Genomic DNA, 25,939 nt, shown 5'->3' with positions numbered 1-25,939 from the left:
ATTTGTATTTTAGATAGCAAAAATTTAAGGCTTTTTTCTAATTCGCCTTTTTTTTTTTTTTTTTTTTTTTTTTTTTTATCCTGACAGTACAAACAAGTGGAACAGTACATGTCATTTCACAAGTTACCTGCTGAAATGCGCCAGAAGATCCATGATTACTATGAGCATCGCTACCAAGGCAAGATCTTTGATGAAGAAAATATTTTGAATGAGCTCAATGATCCTCTCAGGGAGGTAAGATTAAAATATTTGAATAGCTCTTCATGCTAGGAAAAAATTTCTTGTCTTTGCTGTTCCTGTGTTGAAATGCTCTTTACCTTCTATAAAATTTCATCTTCTTTACCATAGTCATGGGTGACCAGGATAACTAAATTTATACTAGGTTGACACAAGAAATGAGATCTACACTTTATTCAGGAATCTGTCAATCACTGCCACACAAGGATGTCAAAGGATAAAATCCTACCAAAGAGTAAAACCACGCCCTATTGTTGACTGAAATTCCCATTTTTCTGCCACTTTTTAAAACAGAGATCAGATGGACTAAAATAATCTTAGGTGAAATCCTTTCTCTACTCCCCCTACTTGTTAGCCATACATCTATACAGATAAAACCACTGAAAGTCACCACAAAGTGACTTTGCTTCATTTTCTAAAGTAGCATTGTTGGTAAAAGTGGTTTTAACTTGAGATGAGGAAGCTGGAATATTACATATACAAGCCATTAAAAAAATCTCTTTTGTTGAAACTGTAGTCTTTATTCCAGTTTTAGGGCTTATGCTTTGCTATGTTATGTGATGTGTGGAAGCAGTTGGAATTTTCTTTGCTGATGTGGGACAAGGTGGCATCTTGTGGTAGCAGAAGTAGCTGCTTAATGGGAATATAAATCAGACAGTCTTCTGTTGGGCTGTGCTCATGCCTGACCTCCTCAAGGATATTGGCTGATATCCGCTACTGAAAGAAGAGGGAAAAAGCCCAGAGAAGAAGCAAGTTGAAAAACTCAGAGGAAAGAGAGCATAAAGAGGGAAAAGAGAAAGGAAACAAGAAAAGTAAGGGTGGAGCAGTCTGGTATGTGATGAAATCTGTGTGATTTTCAGTGCTACCAAGTAATGCCTTGTAATAGCTTCTGCTTTTGGAGGAGTGGTGCTGGTTATGCGTCCTTACATATGTACATATATATGGCTGTGTATAATGTCTATATAACATCCAACAGAGAACATCATGACACCTGTACTTTTGGAAAGATAGATGAAGATTGGTCAGGGTTTTCTTCAGGTTTTGAGGGATAAAGGGAGAATAGAGGTCTGTGGTGGATTTTCTGTACTACTGAATGCTGCACTCTGCTGGGAGGAGAAAACATGTCATATAGTCCATTGCCAAAATCAATCAAGTTCCATATTTAAAATAGTCATAAAGAAACAAAGCCTTGCCAAACCACAGTTTATTCACATCTCTGTTGTGAAAGTTTGTAGTAGTCCCTCCTACAAACTGCCAAGTGGTAATGGTGAGTGCTGCCCAAAATTGTTGGTCTTTGCTAGATGCTTGAAGTCAAAATCAGACCAAATCATGATTGTTCTAACAATTTAATAGCCCACGATTAAGTTCCAGATCCTGAACCTACTTAATTCCCTCACATAGGTGTAATCTGAGGTCTTCCTTTATATTTAGAGTTTGTGTTTTGGAATGCAGGTAGAGGGACCTAGCTTCTGCATTGCTACTGCCTGTTTATGCTGTGGCTCCCCTCAGTAGCTTTTGAAATACCAAGAGGAGAATGTACTACAAGAATCTGCCTTGTGGGACAGGAAAAGTGTGGGAACTATCCCTAGACTACTGTGAGAGTAAAAACATGAATCTCAGCCAATATGGAGCCTGTGTTTTGTTAAGAGAACAGAAGCATGTACCTAAACTGACAGCAGAAACAGTTTCATCTGTTTCCACTTCTAAGGAAAGCATTTCTCCAAAAGTAAAGCCTGGTACCCTTCCATTGCAAAATACTATTTTACTAACAGCAAGTTGCAGTTGTGGCACCCCTAATTACTTGTGTTTTCAGTTTTTCTTGCCTCCGTTTTTGTTTCCTTCCTTCCACTCTCTCTCTTCTATCCCTGTCCCCTTCCCCTCCTTTTTATCTAACAGCTTAGAAGCAGAAAGGCAAATATGGTCAACCATAAAAAACAAAAAGCACTTCTGGTGAGAGATCAAGCATGTAAAATTTCAAAAATTAATAAGCCCCTAAAAACATGAAAGAATAATAGAATTTTGTGGAAGGAATGGCTTCTGATTTTGCTATGGTTATGCTGTACTTAGCAGGTCTTCTTTGTTCTCTCTATTGTACAACAAAAAATTAGCTACAATCAGGTTGCACATTGCCTTGCTGATAATGCAGTAGAGTTCCAGAGAAAGGTCAAAAAGAGAAAAGAGAAAAAATAATAACTGGCCACTGGCAGTGCCAGAACAGGTTTCTTAATGAATTTGTCCAAATTTTCATGGCCGCTTATTAACTGTGACCTGAAAACATCACTTAGGTATTTTGCTTGGTTAATAATTTCAGATTCTGTTTTAGCTACCACTTCAGTATGTGCAGCTTAGTAGTGCAGGTGGTATCTTTTTGATGAAAATAATAGATAATAAACTGGAGTCTTTTAAAGGTGGAACATAGTTGTTCATATATTGGATGGGTTTTACCATCTTACATGCCATTAACTGCACAAGGCTATAATAGGTAATAGTACAAAATACCCTGGCTGCATCATTGAAAATTAAATATTTAGTGCATTTCTTAAGTTTTTAATTAATCCTACATTTGATTATACTTGGAATTTAGAGTAAACATTATATATATATGTGTGTGTGTGTGTGTGTGTGTGTGTGTGTGTGTGTGTGTGTGTGTATCTGTATCTGTATGTATATATATATAAAAGTATGTCTCCACAGGACATACTTCTCTTGATGGAAGTAGTTTCTGATGAAGATATTAAGCTGAAACCATTATCTCTTCACTTGGAGTAAGCAGAACAAAAGAAACCATACTAATTGCTGAGTAATTATAGCATCATAAAATGTTATGAAAAAATTACAGGGTTTTCTCTACTTCTTGTTCTCATCCATTCAAATCTACTGTATTGGCTGAAATTCTCCATAGCTATGCTTTCTTTAAGAGTGATGACCTTCTTTTTGGTCCATGTTTCAAAATTTTGGGGTTTTTTTAGCAAGAAAGTAATTATGCTTGATATACATATGATCATTCAACCATTAAAAATATCTAAAGTACTAATAGAATAATAGAATAATAGAATAATAGAATTAGCAGCAAAAATCTGGTGTAAAAATAATTCTTACATAATAAGTACTAGTAATAAACCTGTATATGCTTATAGAATCTAGAATCATAGCATATACTGAGTTGGAAGGGACTCATTGAGTCCAACCCCTGTCCCTGCACAGCACCATCCCTAGGAGTCACACCCTGTGCCTGAGAGCATTGTCCAAACACTTCTTGAGGTCTGTCAGGCTGGTGCTGCGACTGCTGCCCTGGGGAGCTGCTCCAGTGCCCAACCACCCTCTGGGTGAAAAACTTTTTTCAGATGTCCAACTTAAACCTTCCCCGATTCAGCTTCAGGCCGTTCCCACGGGTCCTGTCACTGTCACCACAGAGCAGAGATCAGTGTCTGCTCTTCCTCTTCCCCTCACAGGGAAGTTGTAACTGCAGTGAGGTGTCCCCTCAGTCTCCTCCAGGCTGAACAGACCAAGTGAGCTCAGCTACTCCTATTCAGCTTCCCCTCAAGGCCCTTCTCCATCCTTGTTATCCTCCTCTAATAGTTCAATGTCTTTTTTATACTCTCACCCAAAACAGCACACAGGACTCAAGGTGAGGTCACACCAGTGCAGAGCAGGGCAATAATCTGCCTTGATAGCAGAGGTTAAGATATTCTTTGTAAAAGAGGATGGATGTTAATTCAGTGATCTTCTGAACATTATGTATGGAATATTCATAGTAGACCTGAATGATTAAAATAATTAAAATCTGAGAAAATATTTGATACATGTGTGTGAGTGCCTAGCTTGATTGGATAGTAGAAATAGAGTCATGCTTATTGTGAGGAATTAACTAAGACTTCATAAAAAAAAGGGAAAAGGGAATCCTGAACCTTTTTAAACTGTACAAGGCTCCGTCTATGTGCTTAAAGTTGAGTAACACAAGTGCTTGCTGACCTGTATTCTTCAAGGATCATCTAGTATTAACAAAGAGATTGCATTTGATGATTGGGAACTAAAGCTACATTTATAATACTGAAAAGCTCTATATTCTCCCCTGTTTTGTTAATTGCCCAATTTGGGTTTATTAATCCACTAGGAATGCAATTAATTGAATATACTCAGCTCCACACACTCCAACTGAATTAACCATAAATTGCAACATGTTATGTGCATACCTGCTTGTAAGGACACATGCTCTCTGACAAAAATAAAGGATAAGTGTCTCCTTTCATTAAATTCAGAAATTTCACTTGAACTGAAAGCGTATTCCCTTTTCCACAGACACACTTATCTGATAATAAATGTCCAGTCTTCTCAAGAACAGGATAATCAAGAGACTCCTGGCAGTTACAATTTACGTAGAGATGAAATTTTGTTAGATGCCATGCAGTGTTGGATTCATCCAACATATCTGTCTCTCCATAAAAGTTCTGCAACAAGTCTAAGATAATAATCAGGCTCTCTCTGCACACACCACCCACACACACATGCTCTCATGGTAAAGAAAACCTAGCTGACTAGCTTGGAAAAAAGACTGCATTTTCTAACAGCAGTTGACATGTTAAATAAATTCGTTCCTTAATAGCATTTGCAATTAAATGTCTCTCTTCCTCATTTTTTGAGGTAGTGATTAGAAAAAATTAGCATGTTGTCCTTGTATAAATATCATCTCTAGCTCTTCAGCAGGCAGAGCTATTAAACTAAACATTTTTAAACTTGTAATTCTTACCACCTACAAGGCTTGAACACCCTTTGGCCTCAGAAGGCCTTAATCCCAAAAGTGTTCTTCATAACAGTCATGACATGAAATGGAGACACTACAGACAAGAAGTTAAAAAAAAAAAAACAGAGCAAAAGCCACGTGCACCTGAGAAATGCATTCCAAAGGAACACCTGAATTATAAAAGTACATATTCATTGCTAGTTCCATCTTGTAACTGAGTATAAGTCAAAGTAACTCAGCTCTGGCCCTTATTTAAGCCATCAGTCTCGACAGCAGTGGCTGTGGGTGCATGCCCATGAAAGAACAAGAACAGGGAAAGTATGGTGTGTCCCTTAATGACTCTCCTAGAACCACAGTATTTTCAGGTGGAGTGGTATTCTGAGACTGATGTGATTTGAGTACTGGGTAATCCTTAAAACACATCTCTTGCAATTACTTATTTGCATTCTTTTTTCAAAGTACTCTCTGCAACTACACCACCTTGGTGCAACTACACCAAAGAGCACAGATCTCACACCTGCATAAGAAACCACTACCTTATTTTGGGATTGAAAACAGCTCCAAATGTTTTTTGGTTTTGATGGCCATTAATTCTTGTAGCAAAAATTATACAGTACAGTCAATTTTGGCTGGCTCCTTGCATGCCAGTCACGATTTTATAGGTATAGGATTACATCCTTAAGCTGTATTTTTTTTAATGTTAATTCTTTCTTGCATAGAAGCTGGATCATTCTTTTTACCATTTGAATTTTTTTTTTCCCCTGGGTCTACTATAATTTTGTAGAAGTGAAACTACCAGGTCTGCAGCAAGAATATTGATGCTATAATCATGCAAATAATTCCTAATGTTGATTTGCTTTTTAATCACTATCAAGCATTGAGTTTACTTTTTCTTTTAAATTGTAATGGTAAAAATTAACTGTAAGTGGTAATAAATACAATATTCCATGTATTTATTTAGGTGTATCACTTAATATTGCTCCCCACCAGTAACTTCCAACCAGAGCATAAGAAGCTTCTTAAAATTTTTTTTTTAAACAAGCTTTCCACCTTTACATGGTGCTGTTTCTGGAACTGAGCAGATTTTTGTGACGTCCTTGACCTTTGTTGTTCCCATAGGGATAGTGAATGTAGGTACATTGCAGTACCTATGACAGCCAAATGAGTCAGTTGTAAGGTTCCGAGAAGCCTCTTAGTGATGCATGAGGAGTGGCATTTTGTGACAGTTCTTGTAAGAAAAGTACTCTCACAATAAAGTGAAGGAAAGCTTCCATTACTGAATTTATAATTTATATTGTATCTGAGTGAAAATTGGACTCAAACCAGATGGCTTGGTACTTGTAAACAAATTAGGTATTTTTGTAGAGAAGTATTTTGTGTGTTTAAAATCAGTTTTAAAATTAGCAATTTGGTAACCTTGATGTTCTTTCTTAATTGCTGTCCTTCTCCTTTTCCCTATTAAAATGTATCTCATTTTTAAATATCTTTCTTTTTATTTAGTATTTCTCTTTAGAAATCACTAAGCAATGTATTCTTACTTAGACTATACAATAGCCCTGTGCACAAAAGATGAAGCATCTCCAGAGTAATGATATAAGACCAAAATGGGGTGTGATTAGATTACAGAATGCTTCGATCCTTTTTAGTAGTGCAGTCATTATTATTATGGGCTATGGACTTTCAAACATTAAAATAATGGTAGAAAATCTTGGTGGTTTTTTTTTTTTTTTAATTAAAACACAATAAAGTATCATTGAAGTATTTGTATTTGGAGAATTGGATTCCATAACAATTTATGTCCATAAATTTATCTCATAAAAGACAAGTAACTAGTTCACTGCAATCCACTGTACCTTTCTGCATTTTAATATGCAGTGATCCTTAATATGAAGCTTAAAGACAGGAACTAAGAAAAATGTATTCTTATTATAGATGTTGTCACATTGGAAGCCAAGTAGGTATCTCCTTATCTTTAACTAGTGAATTAAAGGGTTTTTTTCTTTGTTTCTTTGTTTTTCTCAGAGGCAGAGATAAAGCAAAATTGTAGTTCACATTCTGGATTACTGAATCATGAGTAAATTATGCAGCATGTCAGTCTTGAGGAATAAATGCTGATATACCACAGCATGATTTATTTGGCTAATGCTGAAAAAGAAAATTGGTGTGTTTCAAATATCTGTGTACATTGTGTCTAAATTACAGTCCGAGTATACAAGACTGAAATAAATGTTCTTAGAAGGAATTGTAATGAAGTTTCTGAAATTGAATATAGTAGCAAATGGCCATTTTAATGGAGATGGGAATGAGCAGACAATCACCAGGTGATTGGATTATTGTGTTTTAAGATGATTTTCCTCCACAGGTGTGACATGGTAACAAATGATGGCTGTTTTCAAGGCTGTTTTCCCAGGACCTAAGACAATGTGGTTTGATTTGATGAGCTCTGGGGAGTGTTTGCCCTTTGATGTATGCACATTCACAGTGTATATGCTGTGGCAAAATTGTCAACCACTTCCATTGCTGTTCCACATGTTCAGAAACTTTGATCACAGTCCTATCTGTGCTTGACATGCTTTGTTAGCAAATCCATCCTGAGCTGAGACATGCTTTGACAAGTCCCAGATCTAACTGCTTCTGATAGTACAGATAATAATACACCAGTACTTCTCAGTAGTTATGATTTTGAATAGTCATGTTACTGCACATACAAGATTCCTTTGTTGTAATTGTTTAATAAGTATTTCAAACATGACAGTTCTTTCATGAGCTCTGCAAATATACTAATCCAAATAAATGACCAAATCTTAGTGCAGTAGTTGTCTTTCATATAAAGCAAGGCAAGGTTTTGATAAAAGTTTCAAACTACTTAGATGCAAATGAGATGCTGTGAGAGAGGTAAAATCCTGTTACAGAAAAGTAAATCCAGTCTGTGCATGCTCCTGTTGGAAGTGCTATTCAGGCATCTGAAGACCAGATTCAGAAAAGTTTTTGTGGGCACCAAATCCAGGGCAATAAGAGAATAGCAGCTGTCCTGCAAAGACTAAATTCACCCACTGCCTTGTTCTGCCCAAGACCATGCTTCCAAGTGTCTGTCATGTCTCAGTTTTTAACAGGCCAAAGAATTGCTCAGCTGAGGTGGTGCTTGGGGCAGTGGATGAAAACAGTCAAGCACTTTCTTTTAATCTCCATGTAGTTGCTGGTGAAAGCCAAGAGAAGTTGCTATAAATTGGTGCCTACCACAACATGTTCATTTCTATCAGATCTAAACATGCTATTGCAATCAGAGATAGCATTGCTGATTTTTAGGAGATTCAAAATAATAATAGTAACGTATTTCAGATAGTTCCTGAGTTAGTTCTTCTTATGTAAACACATTCTTTTAATACCATGCTTGCTTTGGCTTGATAGGTGTTCTTTTTGGTAGGATGTGGAAAATTTTGGTTTATTTAGCTAAAACCTAATGATCTTCAGTCCTAATCTCTGAATTGTGACTATAAATCCATTACAGTAAAAGAGCGGAATTTAAAATTTGTTCCTCTGAACATTTTAGAGAATAACTGAAGCTAAATTAAAAATAAGTAAATTAAAATTCTTGATGCAGAGCTGGAAATTACATCTTTTCTCTTAAGTCAAGATTAGGAGATGCGGGATCTGGCACCCTTGTACTCCACAGTTCTCTATCTCTTCTTCATCGACTTCTGCAATAAAAAGTCATAGTATTCTATAATGAAAGCATGGGAAGGGGAAGGGGGAAAGCAGAGGGCAGGATGCATCCAGGACTCCAGTAGAAAATATATTTCAAACAAGACAGGGATGCAGAGCATAGACATGCTCACATGTCTGTAAATCCCATTAATGGAGTTGGGTGAAAGTGAACATATTTTCTTTGAGTTTTCATTGTGGAATCTAAATTCAGAGAGCAGGCTAAAGGCTTTTGAAGCACATTTGTTTGGAACCAGTAAAAATACTGTGGGGGGCATGTAATACAAAAGGTACTATGTTGAGGGGGCAACCTTTTAATGTGCCACTGTCCATGAAAGTCACCACAAATAAAGATTAGAGTTGTGACTCACCTCCAGCAAGAGGAAATAAATACAACATGAACTGTTTGATGCAGAAGCAAATGCATGTGCCTATTTTTATGCACTCAGTTGCACATTATGGTAGTAACAGCATACAGAAGGGTATACAGCACTTCCCATGCATAAATCTGTGGCTACTTTTATAACCATGTGATCTCAAAGGCAAAGACAAGGAGAACAAAAAACAACAGAGCACCAGATCTGTTCTGAAGGCACATTTATGAACTTAATTTCCTGTTGATATGCCAATTATTTAGGAAGGTTAACCTAGTTAAAGCTGTGGGAAATAATCCAAGTTAAATTTTGTACCTCAAGGTAATGATAAATCATTGTTTTAGTTCCATCCTAGTGCTACTTGAGCAAAAAAATTGTACATTACTTTGAAAGCTACACAAAACTCTGCCTAATCTGTACTTTTGTATTGTAACTGTTATTTAGAAGATGCTATAAGTAAATTATTAAAATATTTTCGCCTGTAATTTTACTGTGGGTAAGTCAATTTTGAAATACTGAAACTTTTTTGGTATGTGAAAAATTTGGACTCTCCTTTGCAGGTCTGAAAAAATCTTTTGAAAATCTAATCTCTTTTGATGAATAATTTTTGTGTAAGGGATTAAAATGCAAATGGAATTAAAAATTTCAAAATTATTACAAATAGACAGATAATGAAATATAACATAGATATGGATGCACAAGGTGTTGAATTACACTTGTTTCATTTAAAGATAAGTGTCTAAAACTGAAAGAACTTAATAGATACTTCTAGTGATTAATGGGAGTCTCAGAGATGAGAGAAATTAAAAGCTGGAGCAAAATACTGTGTCTGACACTTTGAGTAGAGGTACAGACTTCCTGGTAGCTCCTGGACTGAGTTCAAGGCAATATTTTTATCTGTCCCCACCGCCTCTTTCACAATATCTTTGCACAGTGTTGGCTCAGTAGTAGTAGTGGATCTTAAGCCAGCTTTGGTAGTAGTAGAGTCCTGACAGGCAAGGAGGCCCCTGGAAAGGATTTTAATCTCCTAGGTTGTTCTGTGGAGTCTATGTTAATTTTCTTCTCAATAAATCCATTTTCCTTTTCCCTCACTTGTGAAAAGCAAAAGAATTCTGTGCTTGGTGGAAAGGATACAAATGAGGTGCCCTAAAACATGAACTGTTTTCATGTAAGTTTATGAACTGATCATTGCATGATTGTGCACTCACTGAAGCAATGGGATGACTGTTACATGACTAAAATATTCTGTGGATAAAATGAACACCTTGTGGTAAACATATCAATTTAAAGAAAAGCCACATTCTTTGTAATTAGCAGTTTCACTTTAGCCTGTAGGGCCGTCATTAGATCACTGTGCAACTGAAAACTATTATTTTTGTGATCTCATGATTATCCCTTACATGTATTAAAAAATTAAGTTTACTTCATAGTGAGGATTTTTTCTTTCTACTAAATTGAAAATCAGGAAGCAACAATGTATCTGTGTCTGTCAAAAAAGTAAGAAAATATCAGAATTATTGACAAACATTTGAAAAATTTGCATTATTTCATGGGAGTTGTAAGAGATGATTTGGGAAATGCAGGTAATATGGATATCCACAGTTTCCAAAACAAAAATACAGAAACTCAATGTACCAATCATTGCCACACATTGAATTAACACTTGTGTATTTATGAAAATACAAGTTTTCACCAAGAGTAGAAAGTCTCCCACCCTGCAGGGTTGGAAATGAAATAGCTCATGCTTTTTAAAACCTGGCATAAACCAGATTCACAACTTGCAAGAAGAGAAATGCTGTCAGTATTGTGTGTGGACAGCTTAATTTATATAACAGACCTTGAAGGGAATTAAGAGGCAAAGACATCTGCAGAGAAAATGGAGTGTATGTAGCTTGCTTTGTCATTCTCTAACACCAGATACGTTCTCCATAATATTGATACTTACAGCAATGGGACAAACTTAGAATGTGAGAAAGAGGTTAATACACTTCCTGAGCCATTATTTAAAGTTCATGGCTGGCCTATTTTTAGGCCACCATGTGAGAAGATGTTCGCTGAAAATAGATACAGATCATGTGTCCTTGCAGAATATAGAACATCAGGACATTTCATTTCCAAAGAACATAATTGGGACTTGGAGCAGAATCTTCTTTCCTCTCACCTCTTTGCTTGGAGATTATAACTTGGGTTATACAAGCATACTCTCTTTTGTGAGTTGTATCAACCTCTAAATTAGATAACTAAATCTAATTTGAAATATAGTTCTAATGGGACACATTAATTAGTTACACTTTGATTTTTTTTTCCTCTAATGTACAAGACATAGAGGTATGTCCTATACACATATAAATACATGTGTGGGAGAGCATATATATGCATATGTGTATATATGTATGTACATGTCTTTACACATACATACACACCTATATACATATATTCTGACACATGCAAACACATGTCCGGGATGTCTGTGTGAGAAGAATGCTATGTAAAACTCCGTTGATATCTTTGCAAAGTACTAAGTGCATATATTGCACTAGGTACTCTGATATGGTCTCTCTTTTTCTGCTGTTGCCATATATTTCAGCACTTATTTCCTATGCCACCAGACTATATTTATAATATATTACCTTAAAATGAATTTTAATTACAACAGGTTTAGGGGTCCTCCTATGATACAAAATCAATATAGATAAATTTTTTCATAAAAGTAGAGATTAGTTTATAGTCTAAAGATAATTTGAAGAACTTTCTGAGTAAATTATAGGAATATATTTCTTAAGGAAATAAACCTCAACCGATGTTTAATTCACTAAGTGAGAAATTAAATTATATCTATAATGTAATTAAATGCTACTAATAGTTTAATAAATTTTAAGCTTTGGGCAAGCAGATTAACTGAAATTGTTTTGAAAAATAATGTTAAAATTATGTAAAGAACTGCATCCCGTGGCTGCCTGGGCTCATGCACAGTTGCTAATGGCAGTTCCTGAGTCCTGCTGTCATCCAACCCCTTTGCTTTTAGTGCATGTCCAATCCTGGAGTGGAAGCACAAGCACAAGTATTTAAGGCCTCACTGATGGCATTCAGAGAGCAAAACAGAGCAACAGCAATAAATGCAGACAGGAGAAGCCTGTAGATATCTCCTCTGGTTTCTTGTTTATTATTAATATAGCTGCCTCTTCTCCATGTTCTATAGAATAAGAGTTTTCAGAACATAAAAATGTTGAGGATCCTGGTGCATTTTTGATCCAAGTCTTGATTTGGCTCCTAGTTGTAAAGTGATTCTGTTACTCCAATGCCATGCCATTATTTAGTGTGTCTGCTTACTGGATGTTTAAAGTCTGATGCATTATTTTTAATCTAGCTGTTATTACTAATACACATTGACTGGTCTACTCCTGCCAGACTGCCTTCTCATTGCTCCACATGATCTGCTATTTGAGGCTGTTTCTGCTGTCACCATTTGCCCTCCTCAAATTTTTTCCACTCTTTACAACTTCCTTGCCATTTATTCATCTATTTTCTCTGAAGCTACCAATATTAACCAAAGTGATACTCTCAAGTAAATTCTGTCTTGAGGGCTGTCTGGCTGACACCCTTCTAAATTATTCCCAGAAAATTAATCTCCATTTTTATGATCTGCTGATAACTTTTCTGGAGCCAGCTTTCTGTGTCTCACCCTTACAAATGGGCATCATTGTCATGTTTCACTGTAAACCAGGGTTCTAAAATCAGGACTTTCAATATTTTTCTACTTCTGCATGCTGGGGCTCTGGTGCAGCAGCCTGAATGTGGGTCATGGGCTTCTTACACCTATATTGCAAGTTGCTACTCACAACATAAGATCACTGAGCCTTTGCACCTGATACCACTCCAGCATCCTTGCCAGTAGTTTCCTTTGGAAGGCAAATTCAAATGGTATTACAATTAGCTTGCCCCAGTTCACATTGCAAAGGAGTGACGAAGGCTGAGTTCAGAATTAGAAAGGGATTGTGCATCCTCCTTATCTTTCTTTTTATATCCTTCTGTTATATATAGATGTGTACCTCTGTAGCTGGTATTGTAAATATTCTAGCACATATACATACAGACATTCAGGGTCCTGCCACACATTTACCTAAGAAATCTAAATAATTCTGTCATTATAAAATCTTTTTCCCCAGTTTAAAATGTGAAATATACATGGTCTAACAATGTCTAAATTTTGTGTGTTAGGTAGAGCTAAGAGTTTGATATTTCTTGCACCTAATATAAAGTAGGCCTTCATTGAGTAGTTACAAATCAAATTAGATGCAAACTGAAATGTACTTAAACATAATTTCAGTGTGAATATTTCAAGTTCAGCTAACTGGGATTTATCCAGTATAATCAGTAAGTTTTAATTTAAGCCACTTAATAAATTTGTAGAGAGAGCATTTGAACCAATGGGCTTTTAATTCATTATAAAAGTGTTAACCTAGCAATTAACAAGATAACAGTATTTTTCATCCAGAGCTGCTCAAAAGCTGTAAAATAACTCAGTGAACAAATCACCACTGATTTTTAAATAACTGTTTTGCTGGTTGTGGTTGTGACTGTGTCAACTAAACCATACACATAGGGTGTAGATAAAGAACATTCTCTTCAGAACTTGCTCAGTTTTGGCCATTTGGGTTACAGTACATGGGGGACAGAAGAAGGGAGGAGAGGACAGAGGGAGAGTAGGAATGGCAGAAAGAATTACTTGCCTGTTTCAGAGCACACAGTAAACTTTCCATAGACACATTCACAGCTTCCGTTTCTGAACTTGATCAAACAAGAGCAACTCAGAAATAACACCAAAAAAAATTTGCATCCAAACCATAGCTTTCAATTTCTTCTAAGGCATGTTTATGTTTTCCTACCACCTAGTCTTTTCTTCAAACTTTGTTCTAGCCCCCAGTAACCCCTGAGAGCTTCAAACACAGATTTCTTCCTCCTTGCTTTCATACACAAGTTATTCTATGCATGGTCTTCCCTTTCTCAAGTGAGAGAAACCCTTCAAGCTATCCTGCATTCTAACTGTATGTTTTAAACAAGAAAGCACCCCAATCAATATATTTTACTGAATAATTCACACAAATGCAATTCAGGCTGCCTTTGTGAAGCTCCACTGTCCTCTTTTTCTTTCTCTCAAGTATAACTACTATACCTTGCTATCAGGTGAATCGAGTACTGTCCTGAGAACAGCAGGACTCTTTCCAGCACTATTCTATTTTTTTGTGGAGATCAGTTGAAATCTTACTGACTTTGGTGGATACAAGAGGTAGTCTTCACTGAGCAAAGCTGTAAGTAGCAATTGAACTGGTTTATTTTTTGGAGCATATAGTATTAAAAATAGTAGCTGCTATGCAGATGACATAGAAGGTTAACCACATATTGATTGATGATGGCAAGTGGAGTTTCAGTACAAAAGTATAGTAGCGAAAATGGTTTCCAGAACCATTGAGCCAAATCACCAGATGGGAGAGGCTCCAAAGGCAGTGGAGAAGCAGTGGTGCAGTAGGGACTAACCTGTGAGCAAGCAAACTGGACAGAGTTTTGTGATTATTAGCAAAACTTTCTCCTCTTTCTTAATCACTGAAAGTGGTTAGAAAAACATGAAAGGTGCTTCATTCATTGTGAAACAAACATGAAGTCTAACTTGTGCCACTTTCCATGCACTAACACAAAATATGGATAATCACATGGATACCAATAGGATATCGGTACTGATAGGATTTTTTCAACTTCACATATCTTAGTATTCATTTTCTGATACAGTGTTAAAGTACATGTGTTTAAATCTGTATTCTCATTGGCATAGTGGGCAACTACAATATTTAAAATTCCTGCTAAAAAATATTTCAGCCTTAATTAACACCCCCCCCCCCCCCAGATATTATTTTTTAAAATACCGTATAGGATTAACAAGTATAACATTCCAGTGTACACACATACAAATGGGAATGAAGACATTTAGTTACTCAGGGGCAGAAAACTGAAATAGTGATTGTTAAATACTTTTGCAAATCGCAGTTTATTTATTCAGTTAATAAGACAGAACAGTCTTTACAGCAACTGCTCTTATGGTACAGCACTAATTTCACATTACATTCTGTAATAAACTGTGGGTGTTTTTTCCAAAAAGCATAGACAGAGAAATTATGTTCAGCAAAACAGTTCAAAGGGTAAATAAAACCTTCAAGAAGTAGAGACTGGTCAGATGGACCAAATTTAACTACTTATCTCAGTTATCAGGACTTTTCAGGGTTTTGAAATTAGACTGGCTATCTCTCTTTTACAGACTACCTTAAAACACTGGCTGTATTGCTGTTCCCATTTTAAAGCCTCTTGTCCTTTTTCCAGGTGAAAAACAAACTTAAGCAGCATTTAACGTATCAGAACACTGAAGAAGATAAAAGATAAATTCCTTTTAAAAATAATTAAAAAATGGATAAGCAGTTGGATGAATATGAGTGCATAGATAGTATCTTTTTTCTTTCTTTTTCTCTTTTCTAATCTTCTAAATTTAATGGACAATCCAAAGAGGAGCTTGAGATGCACAGGACTGGTTCCTCTTAAGCTCCATTAAATCAATTAACAAGCTGGGAAAAAGATGGATATCTTTCATCAGAATGCCTTTATTGGAGGTTTGGTTGAACTATATTGCCTCAAAAACATTATTCTGTCTGCATTTGAATTTAATACAATAATAATACTGAGGCATAAAAAATGCATATACAGAGTTAAACAGAAAATTCTAATCAAGGAGGGAATGACAGAAAAGTATGCAGAAGGCCAACATGTAATCAGCAAATCCAAGAAAATATAATTGGTCAAATCTTCATCCCTCTGATTGCAAATGCATAAAAAAGATTTCTTTCTGTTAGAAGACAGCAATACCAGCTACCATATGCTCTGTTTAGGGTTGACTTGTTTTAATCTGAGTTGAAAATAGCTAGACAGAAACCCCCCCACCCCACCCCCCCGCTTTAACTCAGTCCTGTTAGTCCTAGTAGAATCAGAATTTCATTCATTGTTTTGCTGCAAACCCTATGTATTCCTTCCTTCCTTATGCCTAAGTTTATCTCACAGATGGATGGCAAATTTTCTGCATCTGGATATGCCTTATCTATGTGTATACTGGGAGTCTTGGGAACTGGAGGGCTTTGAAAATGTAAATAGACTAGCTGGTCACTGGTTTTCAAGGCAATTGAGATCCCATGGACTCTCTTTGTCTAAGAGATCAGAGGTTTATTCAGGTTTTATGATTTGTCTGTAGCTCAGATAAGTTGGCCACCTCAGACCAGAGCATTCATGGGCTTTAAAATATATAAACATAGCGGCTACACAGGGAGCTCTTCTAAGACAGACACAAGGAATATCCAGTTATATTGACAAAATGACAAAATGCAAAGTCCTGAAGGAAAAAGAATAGTGTTTCTTGACACAATTCTAAACATACAGTGGAAGACTTACCATTTTTAAGTAAAATTTAAGCAGAGTAGGTTGAAACATATCAATGTAATTGAAAAATTGAAAGTTGAGGCAATCCCATTCAAAGAGACAAAATTTACATAGTTGTTATTACTTACATGAAAGGCCTCTGAGCAAAATTTATTTTTAAGTCATACACTCCATAGGGATGATAAAACAGAATGTGTCAAAGCAATTTGAACAACTTCAGGTGCACCAGAAATGAAGAATATTGCATACCATGGCCACATGTAGATTTTCTGGCATTTAAGAAGTTGTTAGATAATGATGTAGTCATTCCCTCAGTGGGGTACTAATCCCAGTCCTCCTGACTGCCTGCTGTCATAAAACCTGTGAGAACTTAGTATCAGTGAGATGCCTCCTTTCTGCCAAACTCAACTATAATTGACAAATGGGTTAAAAAATTACAGGAAATCATGAACATGTACAAAATGTTGCTCCTTAGAACTGAGTTTAAATATATCTAAACCCAAATCCCTAAATATAATGCCTTTTCCTATGGTTCCCTCTTAATGATGGGTCAGTAATTTTGCATTTGCAAATTATTTCTAAGGGGGAAAATAGTTTTCTCAGTAAAGTGATTTCTTCCTTTCAATGATCAGGAAATTAAGATTGATTTAGTTTTACATCCTTTGAAAGCAAAATGTAAAGGAGCGCTCAGAAAAAGAAAAGGTGTTACACTTATACACTAGGTTTTTGCAATAGTATGTGGAAGTCTCCTAATAAAGCTAAGCTAAGCCATTTCTCCAAATGGCCTACACATAAGAAGAACATAGTTTATTCTTTCTTTCTTGTTTGAAGTAGTACCTTTTATTAGCTCAACAGGATTATTGAGAAAAAGTAAAGAACTTTTCAGACAAATAGATCTTTCAAGAACTTTTCCTTTTTAATGGAACTTTGTAATGCTTTTTAAAAGCACTACAATCCATCTAAAAATCTTCTGGAAAAGAGGTCCTAAAAACTTTCAGAGATGTCATCAGAGAACTCCAGTCACAGCTGGAACAGCCTTGTGACTGCTTCTGTAACATCTTGAGATACTTCAGAGAAGCCATCAAGAAATAGTGCACCCATACAAAATGATAATATCTGATGCTTTAACATCAGTTTGAAAAAAAAAAATCTGGAAAGGTCAAGATGAGTAATAAATCCAATATGCTACAAAAGGAGCAGAAGCCATTGTAATTACCTAACCAATCTCTTATATAAAGGAGACCATTGCATCTCTTAATTCTTATGTAAGAGACCAGCAATTGGAATAGATCAACACTTGCTCCATCTAGGTCTGATTCATTCTTGCTCTTTAACCATTTCAGCTATATAATGCATTCCTAATCCCTTCTTCAAGCTTCATTTGGTATTGTCTTCCCTGATCCTTTCCTCAGGCTTCATTTGGTATTTTCTTCAAGTAGAAATGTCATTTATTGAAGATATTATATTGGGCACCATAGTCTAGTTCCAGTCTAGCTCCAAAGAATTAAAAGAAAAATAAGAGTGAAAGATTTTTCTCTGTAAAAAATTTCAAGTCTTAATTTGTCTGTTTGTTCTTTTGTTACCTCTCTTTTAAAACAGGGAACTTTTTCTCCTAGTACTTTCTGAGTTATATAAAATACTTTCATAATCTTTACTGTTTCTTTCTCCCCAGGATGATATTTAAAGTAATACACAAGAACTTGAAATTGCAGAACTGCCTGTGATTAAGATTCAGGGAAATGTATTTTACTTGCTCTGAATGATCTCATATTTAAATAAAAGAACACTTTAAAGAAAAACAAAGCACTTAAAATGACACATTTCTTTCTCCCTCAGTAATTTTCCACCTTCTAACATCTTAAACAAGGGAAGTTTGTACTTTAATGCAAACTTTCACAGAAAACTAATCAACAAAATGAATGCATTACTAGGAATAACAGCTGAAATTACCTCAGCAGGGTAGTTTTGTAGCTATGTTGGTACCTTCATTAGGCAACTCAGGCTGAGCAGGATAATGTGTGTGTATACATGGGTATATCCAGATACAGATTACATAACGTGAGACAAAAGTCGGCAGAAGATTGAGCCATAAGAGGACACAAGATTCCATGGGTGAAAATCCTCTTTCAAGGGTATGTTTTGTTGGGATTTCCAAGATGTGGTGAATTCCTTTCTGGGTGGGTAGGGCTGAGTCTACACAAAGGAGTCTGAATTCTCCCCTCTCTATATATCATAATCTCTCCTATCATACTGTTAGAGATATGTTAGGGACAACTTCTCTTTTTTTTTTTCCAATTTCCCTTTTGTTTATTTCATCTACCCTACTTTTCAGCTTTCACTCCAGACACCTATTCTTCAGGTTTTGTGTTCCTGGTTTCTCACTTTTCAGTAATTTCCATTTCCCAACCTATTTTTAAAGTCAAGCTTCTTGCCTTCTTTTTTTTCCTGTTTATTTTTTCTAGGCCTTAGTGTTCCTTCTTTTTGTTTCCTCCCATTCTCTCTTTCATAGTACTACTCCACCTAAGTCTATTTTACTCTTTCTTCCTAATCTTGACTGGAGCTGAACTTTCTACTCTCCCAGCCTTTTCTGTGCTTCTCCACCAGCTTCTATATAATTTCCAGTCAATTTTTGTTTTCTTTAGTAATTTCCTTTCTCTGCCTCCTGGGCATGCAAGACAAGCTATTCACTTTCAGAAGTAGAAAACAAGCAGCAAGCCTTCTGAAAAGTCCCTGAGCAAGACAAGAGAAGTAATAGTTGTTGCCAGTATCAGTGGAGATGGCAGCGAGGCAGTCTCATGGGGAGCAGAAGATGTAGTCTAGAGCTCCTCGTGGGATGCCACCACACTACTAGCAGTGGGAGAAGCAAATAACTTTCCTTTGGGAGGGACGTGATGGCTGGAGCCTTACTAATAAATGTTGCTTTTAAACAAGAAGGAGAACAAGCTTCTCCTCATACTTTAGGAAGACAGACAGTTGGAATCTCATTATGATACTTTTGCCTCGTAAAAAATATACTTAGAGGGTATCTTGGCATTACCCCTCTTGACCTACTGATAGATTTGAATGTCACCAATCTGGCAGTCCACATGCTGTTACTTAAGATAATTTTTAGATTCAGGCAAACAGAAGATATCGTGCATCAAATTTACCATGTCTTTTTTACATGGGAAACTAGTTTTTAGGGTGCCTGATGAGATATTTTGCTCAAATTTACTTTTTTAAATCCCACTAGATTTATTTGAAAAGGATGTGATTGCTCAGGGAAAGATGGTTGTTTCTTCACTCTTCTCACTCTTAATGCATTTGCCTGTTTGTTGCTTCAGTAGCAAATGTCTTCCCTTCAGAGGGGAATTCCCACATCTTTCCCAGATGCAGGGGAGCTGATTTGAAGAACACACGGAGGTTTTGTTGCTTATGGTGGAAAATGACTTGAACTTCCCCAACATGTCTACAAGCAGGATATTACACTGTGGGACAGGGAGAGGAAAAGAATTTGTGTGATCTCTGGATAATTATATCTGAGCTTCATGCTCAGGGCTGTCTGTGTGGTATATATCAGATATATGAGACAGCAGATGCATGGGAAGTTGAAAGAGCCACTTCCAGCAGGAATGCAGTCATGGGAATGAGAGCACTGGAGGGTGGAATGTCTCCTTAACATCAATCTTGAAGTCTTAGTTTAAGAAATGCTAGGGGTACTCCACGGACAATAAAGGCATATTTAGTTTTGCAAAGCAGTTAAGTGACTGCTGGCTGTATTTTTCTTTTATTTACTTTGTCTGCATTTATACACAGATGTTTATATTTGCTCTTCCTGTCATGTTGGGTTTGCTACAGCAGTAGATGTAGACTGCCTGAGCCCCTCTCTGTGTGCAATACTGATTAGTCTCAGTTTTTCAATATAATGTTAAATCTGTAATGGCAACTGACCATGTTAATTTCCCAACACAATGTAAGGCAAGAATGAGCTCAAAAATATTTCATAAATTTTTATAGGGTTTGGCTTTCTTTTTTATTTATTTAAAGCAAATATGACATTTACAGATTTTTTTGGTACTAATCTTTTCATGCAGATGAGCTCATAGTGTGCTCTGTAAATATGAATACAGTTTCTCCTTAGTAGGAGAAATTCTTAAGGCCCTTTGAAAATAGCAGTTCTTTCTGCATATAGGGGCCTGCTTTATACACATCTCTTTAAAAGGCAGAAATTTTTTTTTGTGTGTTTATAAAATTAATTAGAAACTGTGCAGGAAATTTTCCTGTTGATTTCAACTAGATAACTGTAATATATATTTATATTACCACTGGATATTTTCAGAACAGAAAGATGTTACTCGTGTAATATTTGGAAACACAGGGCTTGCATAATTTCATCTCTTAATATAGTTATTGCAACAGCCAATCTGGTTGTCAAGCAGTGTAATTCCTATTTAATTTTTACCTTTCTTTCAGATTGTCCCCTTAAACTCCAGTGGGAATAATAAATAACATGTGAAAAGTCACCAGAGGATGACAATCTTTAACCTTAGAAATACAAGTCAGACTGCACTTTTGTTTCAATCACTTCACTAGAAACCAATGAAAATATGGTATAAAGTAAGCACAGAGACACAGAAAAATCCGATATGAGCATAAAGAAATTCTTTATTAAGAAAGCAGAATGTGTTTTTTTCAAAGCTCATCATATTGAACATATTTATTGACCATTATTATCATGATGCTTTCTTCCCATTTAGGAGATTGTCAACTTCAACTGTCGGAAGCTGGTGGCTACAATGCCTCTTTTTGCTAATGCAGACCCAAATTTTGTGACTGCCATGCTAAGCAAACTGAGATTTGAGGTGTTCCAACCTGGAGATTATATTATCCGAGAAGGGGCTGTGGGTAAGAAGATGTATTTCATTCAGCATGGTGTTGCTGGTGTCATCACCAAGTCCAACAAGGAGCTGAAGCTGACAGATGGCTCTTACTTTGGAGGTGAGTAGGAATAATGATAACACTGGAGTGAATGCACTGAACAAAACACGTACAGATAACAGATTAAAAGATAAAGGTACAGATAAAAGATAAAAAGAGACTTTTGAATAAGTTAACTAAGATTTGCTTGCCTAGGCAATTCAAACCGCAGTGAAATTTACAAAATATTTCTGAACAAAATATTCAGAGTCTACTTACTGTTGCGAGGACAGCTATTACAAATGCAGAATGACCTTCCAGAATTTTGAAGTTATTTTGAATTAAGATAACTGATATTTAACATAAAATATTTAAATATAAATATAATAATTTGCATAGTAATTTTATAGCTTTTTAAAGGTAAAATTGACAGGTTTAATCTTTAAAAAAGAATACAATTTTTTGAATCATTAATCTAAAGGTAAAAATCATAGGAAGAATTGCAAAATTAGCAATGACTAGTGGAGCATTATTTACATGGGATATTTTGTAATTCATTAATATTTCAACATGTTATTAGTGCTTTTTCACTGAATTTTAGCACACAGCAGTGTTTATCCTGACAATATATACCATGAGAAACTGGACTTCCTATCTGACTAGGTAGCTCTCTAACAGATGCATATTAATAAAAATCAGGCATTAATTTAAATCCTAATTAAATTAATCTGGTAATCCCAGTTAAAAATAGTTATTTGTTTAGTTGAAGGCATCTGAATATGTATATCTTGATGAACGCAATTTTATTGTATATAATAATTGATGGTACAAAATAGCTGTTCCCTGTGACTGTAAATTGTCTTTGTGCAATAGAATAGGTGTCTGCTTCCACAAGCAGCACAAAGACTGGTTTTCAGAAGCTGCTTGATTATTTGTGTGTGTACCACTGCTGCCCATGAGAGTTACAGTTAGCTGGTCATTGTATTTGCTGTTTAATTCCATGAATGATCCCATAACTGACCTGAATGCCTTTCAGAAAATGCTCAGTTGAGAGCCTAATCAGTGCCATTTAGATGGTATACAGAAGGGGGAAGCTAAGAAAAGTGAATTGGGCTCAGCATTTCAATTGGGCTGTAGAGTTATTTAACTAATCCCATTTTAGAATAATATGCTAAAGCAACTCCTACTGATCTGGCCAGAAGACCTTGTCACTTCGAAGTAGCCTTTGCAAGGTGATTTGTATCACCAGTATTTGTAGAAGCACTTTGGTAAAGAGGTTTTGTGCTTATCCCACAGGATTAAACTGTAGATGCTGAAGACAGGAGATTAAGCAGAAGGAAAAGGTAAATGCTGAGGATGAAGAAACAGAGCAACCTTGGTCTTGGTCTCCTCTATGCTTAGCAGTGCCCTAGTTTATGAAAATGAGTTTGCAAGAGCCTGCGTGCAGAATCTGGCCATAATACTGCTCTGAACCAGCAGAGGATCAGAGGAGATTGCACATGAAAGTATTTTACATAACAGTCAGCCTGTTGTTGCAGTGCAAACAACTATTTAGCTCATCCAGTTCAACTGCTACTCTTCTTAACAGGAATACAGACAAAAAAATAAGCTACTTGCAATATCCAGACACTACAGGAACTTATTACACTGCATACCAAAGCACTTTTGCTCATCCAAACTGCAGCTGGGATGGGACAGGTGTTGCAAAAATGGGTGGTAATGCATCCAGAGCCTGCTGGGGCAAGCAGAAGGTAATAGTTGCTGCTGTAGCATGAGGAGAGGTGAAAAAAGACAAGTGCACTGGGAGAGAGAAGCTGAGACAGGAAATGCCCCAAGATCCAGAGTGGTGTGGCTCAGACCTGTTGTAGCAAAACACCATATATTGTGAATTTCCAGAAGTGTATTTCCAGCTGGGGAGATTAAAGACCTGTCTGGATCAGAGAAGCTGTGGATGCCCTATGCACAGACATGTTCAAGACCAGTCTGGATTGGGCCCTGATCTAGTGAATGGCATCCATGACAAGGGTGTTGGAACTAGGTAATCCTTAAGGTCCCTTATAATTAAAACCATTCTATGATTTTATAATTCTATGACTGTAGCTAAAAGAGAGAAAACAAACTGCAAATAAAATATCTGTGAATTGGTTTGGAATGTCAAAGCAGAAAATAAAAACCAGTTCTGAAATTCTCATCTCTGGAGAATACCCACTTTCCCTGAAGTGTGTATCAGAATCTGAGGAAAGCTTCCTGACCAAAGCAGACACAAGGAATATTGCATAGTGATAAAATAATAAACTGAAAGGTCAAGGCTGCATTCAAATCCTAAGACCAATAGCCCATTTTTTGCTTAAAGGACACATGATAAATCTGAAGCTGACACTATGTTTAAGATGCTACATGTAACAACCAATCTGTATAGCTCCCAGGTCTAACACAATACATCAGTATCAACACCCGAGCTCCCAAAAGCAAGTAAAGGGCACACAGGTAACAGAGTGCCATGCCTAAACAGAACATTTTTTAATTTTTAAATGTCTTATGTTTTGAAAGTTCCACATCCCAGCTCAGAGATGCTAATTTATGTCTGTCAGGTATATCCCAAAGCTGAGTTACCTGAGGACCTTGACTCTGGAGAGATTTGCAGGCTCACCTCCAGAACAATGAAAGGTTTAACCAGCATCTTGCCTTGGACTTGGAAAACCAACCTCTTGAGATGTAAAATATTTCTGTACTAACAACATTGTACCAGGAAAAAAATTTAGGTAAAAAAAACCTACCAGTAAAAAACAAGAACCCGTAAGTTGTGGGAGAATTGGAAATTAGTGTGAAAGCCAAGATTTAAGAGGAACCAAAGCCTAATCACAAATATTTGGGAGTGACTTGAATGGAAATTGTTGGAAGAATGAAAGTCTGGAAAACCAAAAGTTGTAGTAAAAAAGAGGAACTATTTTGAGATTTGAGGACTGATGTTGAACATTTATATTCTCTTGCTTGATCTTTGTTTTTAATTAAAAACAGATGTGGTCTAATAAGAAACCAAATAAACCTTACCAACCTTAGTTAGTTGGTAATTCTTCTCAAAAAGAATATGCCTGGATAACCACCAGTGGAACAGATGAATCAGACTATACCTCTGCTGTATGCTTTCAGTTCATTTTTGAGGGATATGCAAAGGATGGCAATAGAAAGACCTGGGCTTGATTACTGTCTGCCTCCTTTCTCATCAGTGCTCACTGGTGTCTCCTTTTGTGAGGAGAAGGAGTAAATACAATAATGTAACCACAAAGATCTTGTGGTTTATTCCTTGGTATTTCTGCGGGAAGAGCATTCTGTCCCTTGACCTTCATGTGTCTTCATGAATGTAATCTTCTTGAAGTTTGTGTGCAGGAGCAATTTTTAGCCCAGCAGTGTACAGGATGCTCATTTTCATCCCAGTAAGTGGGGTTTTTTCAGACTTCTGGTTGAAGGATATTATCATCCTACATATCTCCTCCAAGTGCTAGTAGGAATTTGAAAGCAGTTTCTGGTATTATCCTTTTCAATAGGCCATATTTGCCCTACCACATTCATGGTATGTTCATGTAAATTTTTATAAAAGGGACAGAAATTAGACAAGGAAGAATACATTAAACTACTTTTCACTATCCCGTGCAGTTATATAGTCACTTCTACATCAGTGAAATTATGTAAGTCACAGTTTTCAGTGAAGAATCATGGGATTTTAATACTCTATAGTGGCCTTTATTTTATTTATTTTTAATTGAACTATATCTTATACTTCTAAAACATTTGTGGATTTTTTATGTCCTCCTTAATTTTGCTAATAGTTCCCCATTATTAGAAGTTTTGCTCCTAGTTCCCCGTTATTAGAAATGGAATTGCTGACACTATCAGCATAGCAGTAGATACATCTTTTCCTTGTACAAGAGAAACTTCTCACACTGACACTGACACAGTTTTAATAGTGAAGAAATAAGGTTGCCCTAAATAAATATTACCACAGAATCATAGAAACATAAAACAGCTTGGGTTGAAAGGGAGGTTTAGCATCATCTACTTCTACTCCCCCTGCCATGGTCATGGACACCTTTCAACAGACCAGGTTGCTAAGAGTTCCATCCGAGTGTTCATCCTTCAACTCTTCCAGGGATGGGGCATCCACAACCTCTCTGGACAACCTGTGCCAATTTCTAATCACTCTCACAGTAAAGAATTTTTTCTTAGTATCTAATGTAAATCTATTCTGTTTGAGTTTGAAGCCATTTCCTCTTGTCCTTTCACCACATGCTCTTCTAAAAACTCTCTCTTTCTTGGAGACTCCCTTCAGGTACCAGAGGATCTCAGTAAGGTCACTTCTAAGCCTTCTCTTTTCCAGGCTCAAAAGTTCTGCCAGCCTTGCCTTATAGGAGAGGTGCTCCAGCCTCATCTTGGCCTCCTCTGGATTTGTTCCAATAAGTCTAAGTGCTTCCTATTCTTGGAGGTGGATACAGTGCCCCAGGTGGGTCTCAGCTGAGCAGAG

General features: G+C 36.4%; 1 protein-coding gene across 1 annotated transcript in view; it reads left to right on the top strand.

Moving 5' to 3' along the window:
- HCN1 (hyperpolarization activated cyclic nucleotide gated potassium channel 1) overlaps positions 1-25,939 on the top strand; it is a 192,966-nt gene that overhangs the window by 148,370 nt on the left and 18,657 nt on the right. The window contains exons 5-6 of the mRNA XM_030257549.4: positions 88-234; positions 21,261-21,501. Of these exons, the coding sequence (XP_030113409.4) occupies positions 88-234; positions 21,261-21,501 (388 nt within the window). The remainder of the gene's footprint in view (positions 1-87; positions 235-21,260; positions 21,502-25,939) is intronic.

Source organism: Taeniopygia guttata, chromosome Z (genome assembly GCF_048771995.1).
Source record: "Taeniopygia guttata chromosome Z, bTaeGut7.mat, whole genome shotgun sequence".
Classification (NCBI taxonomy): Eukaryota; Metazoa; Chordata; class Aves; order Passeriformes; family Estrildidae; genus Taeniopygia; species Taeniopygia guttata.
Note: the sequence above shows the minus strand (reverse complement) of the source record. Positions and strands in the feature narration are given on the sequence as shown.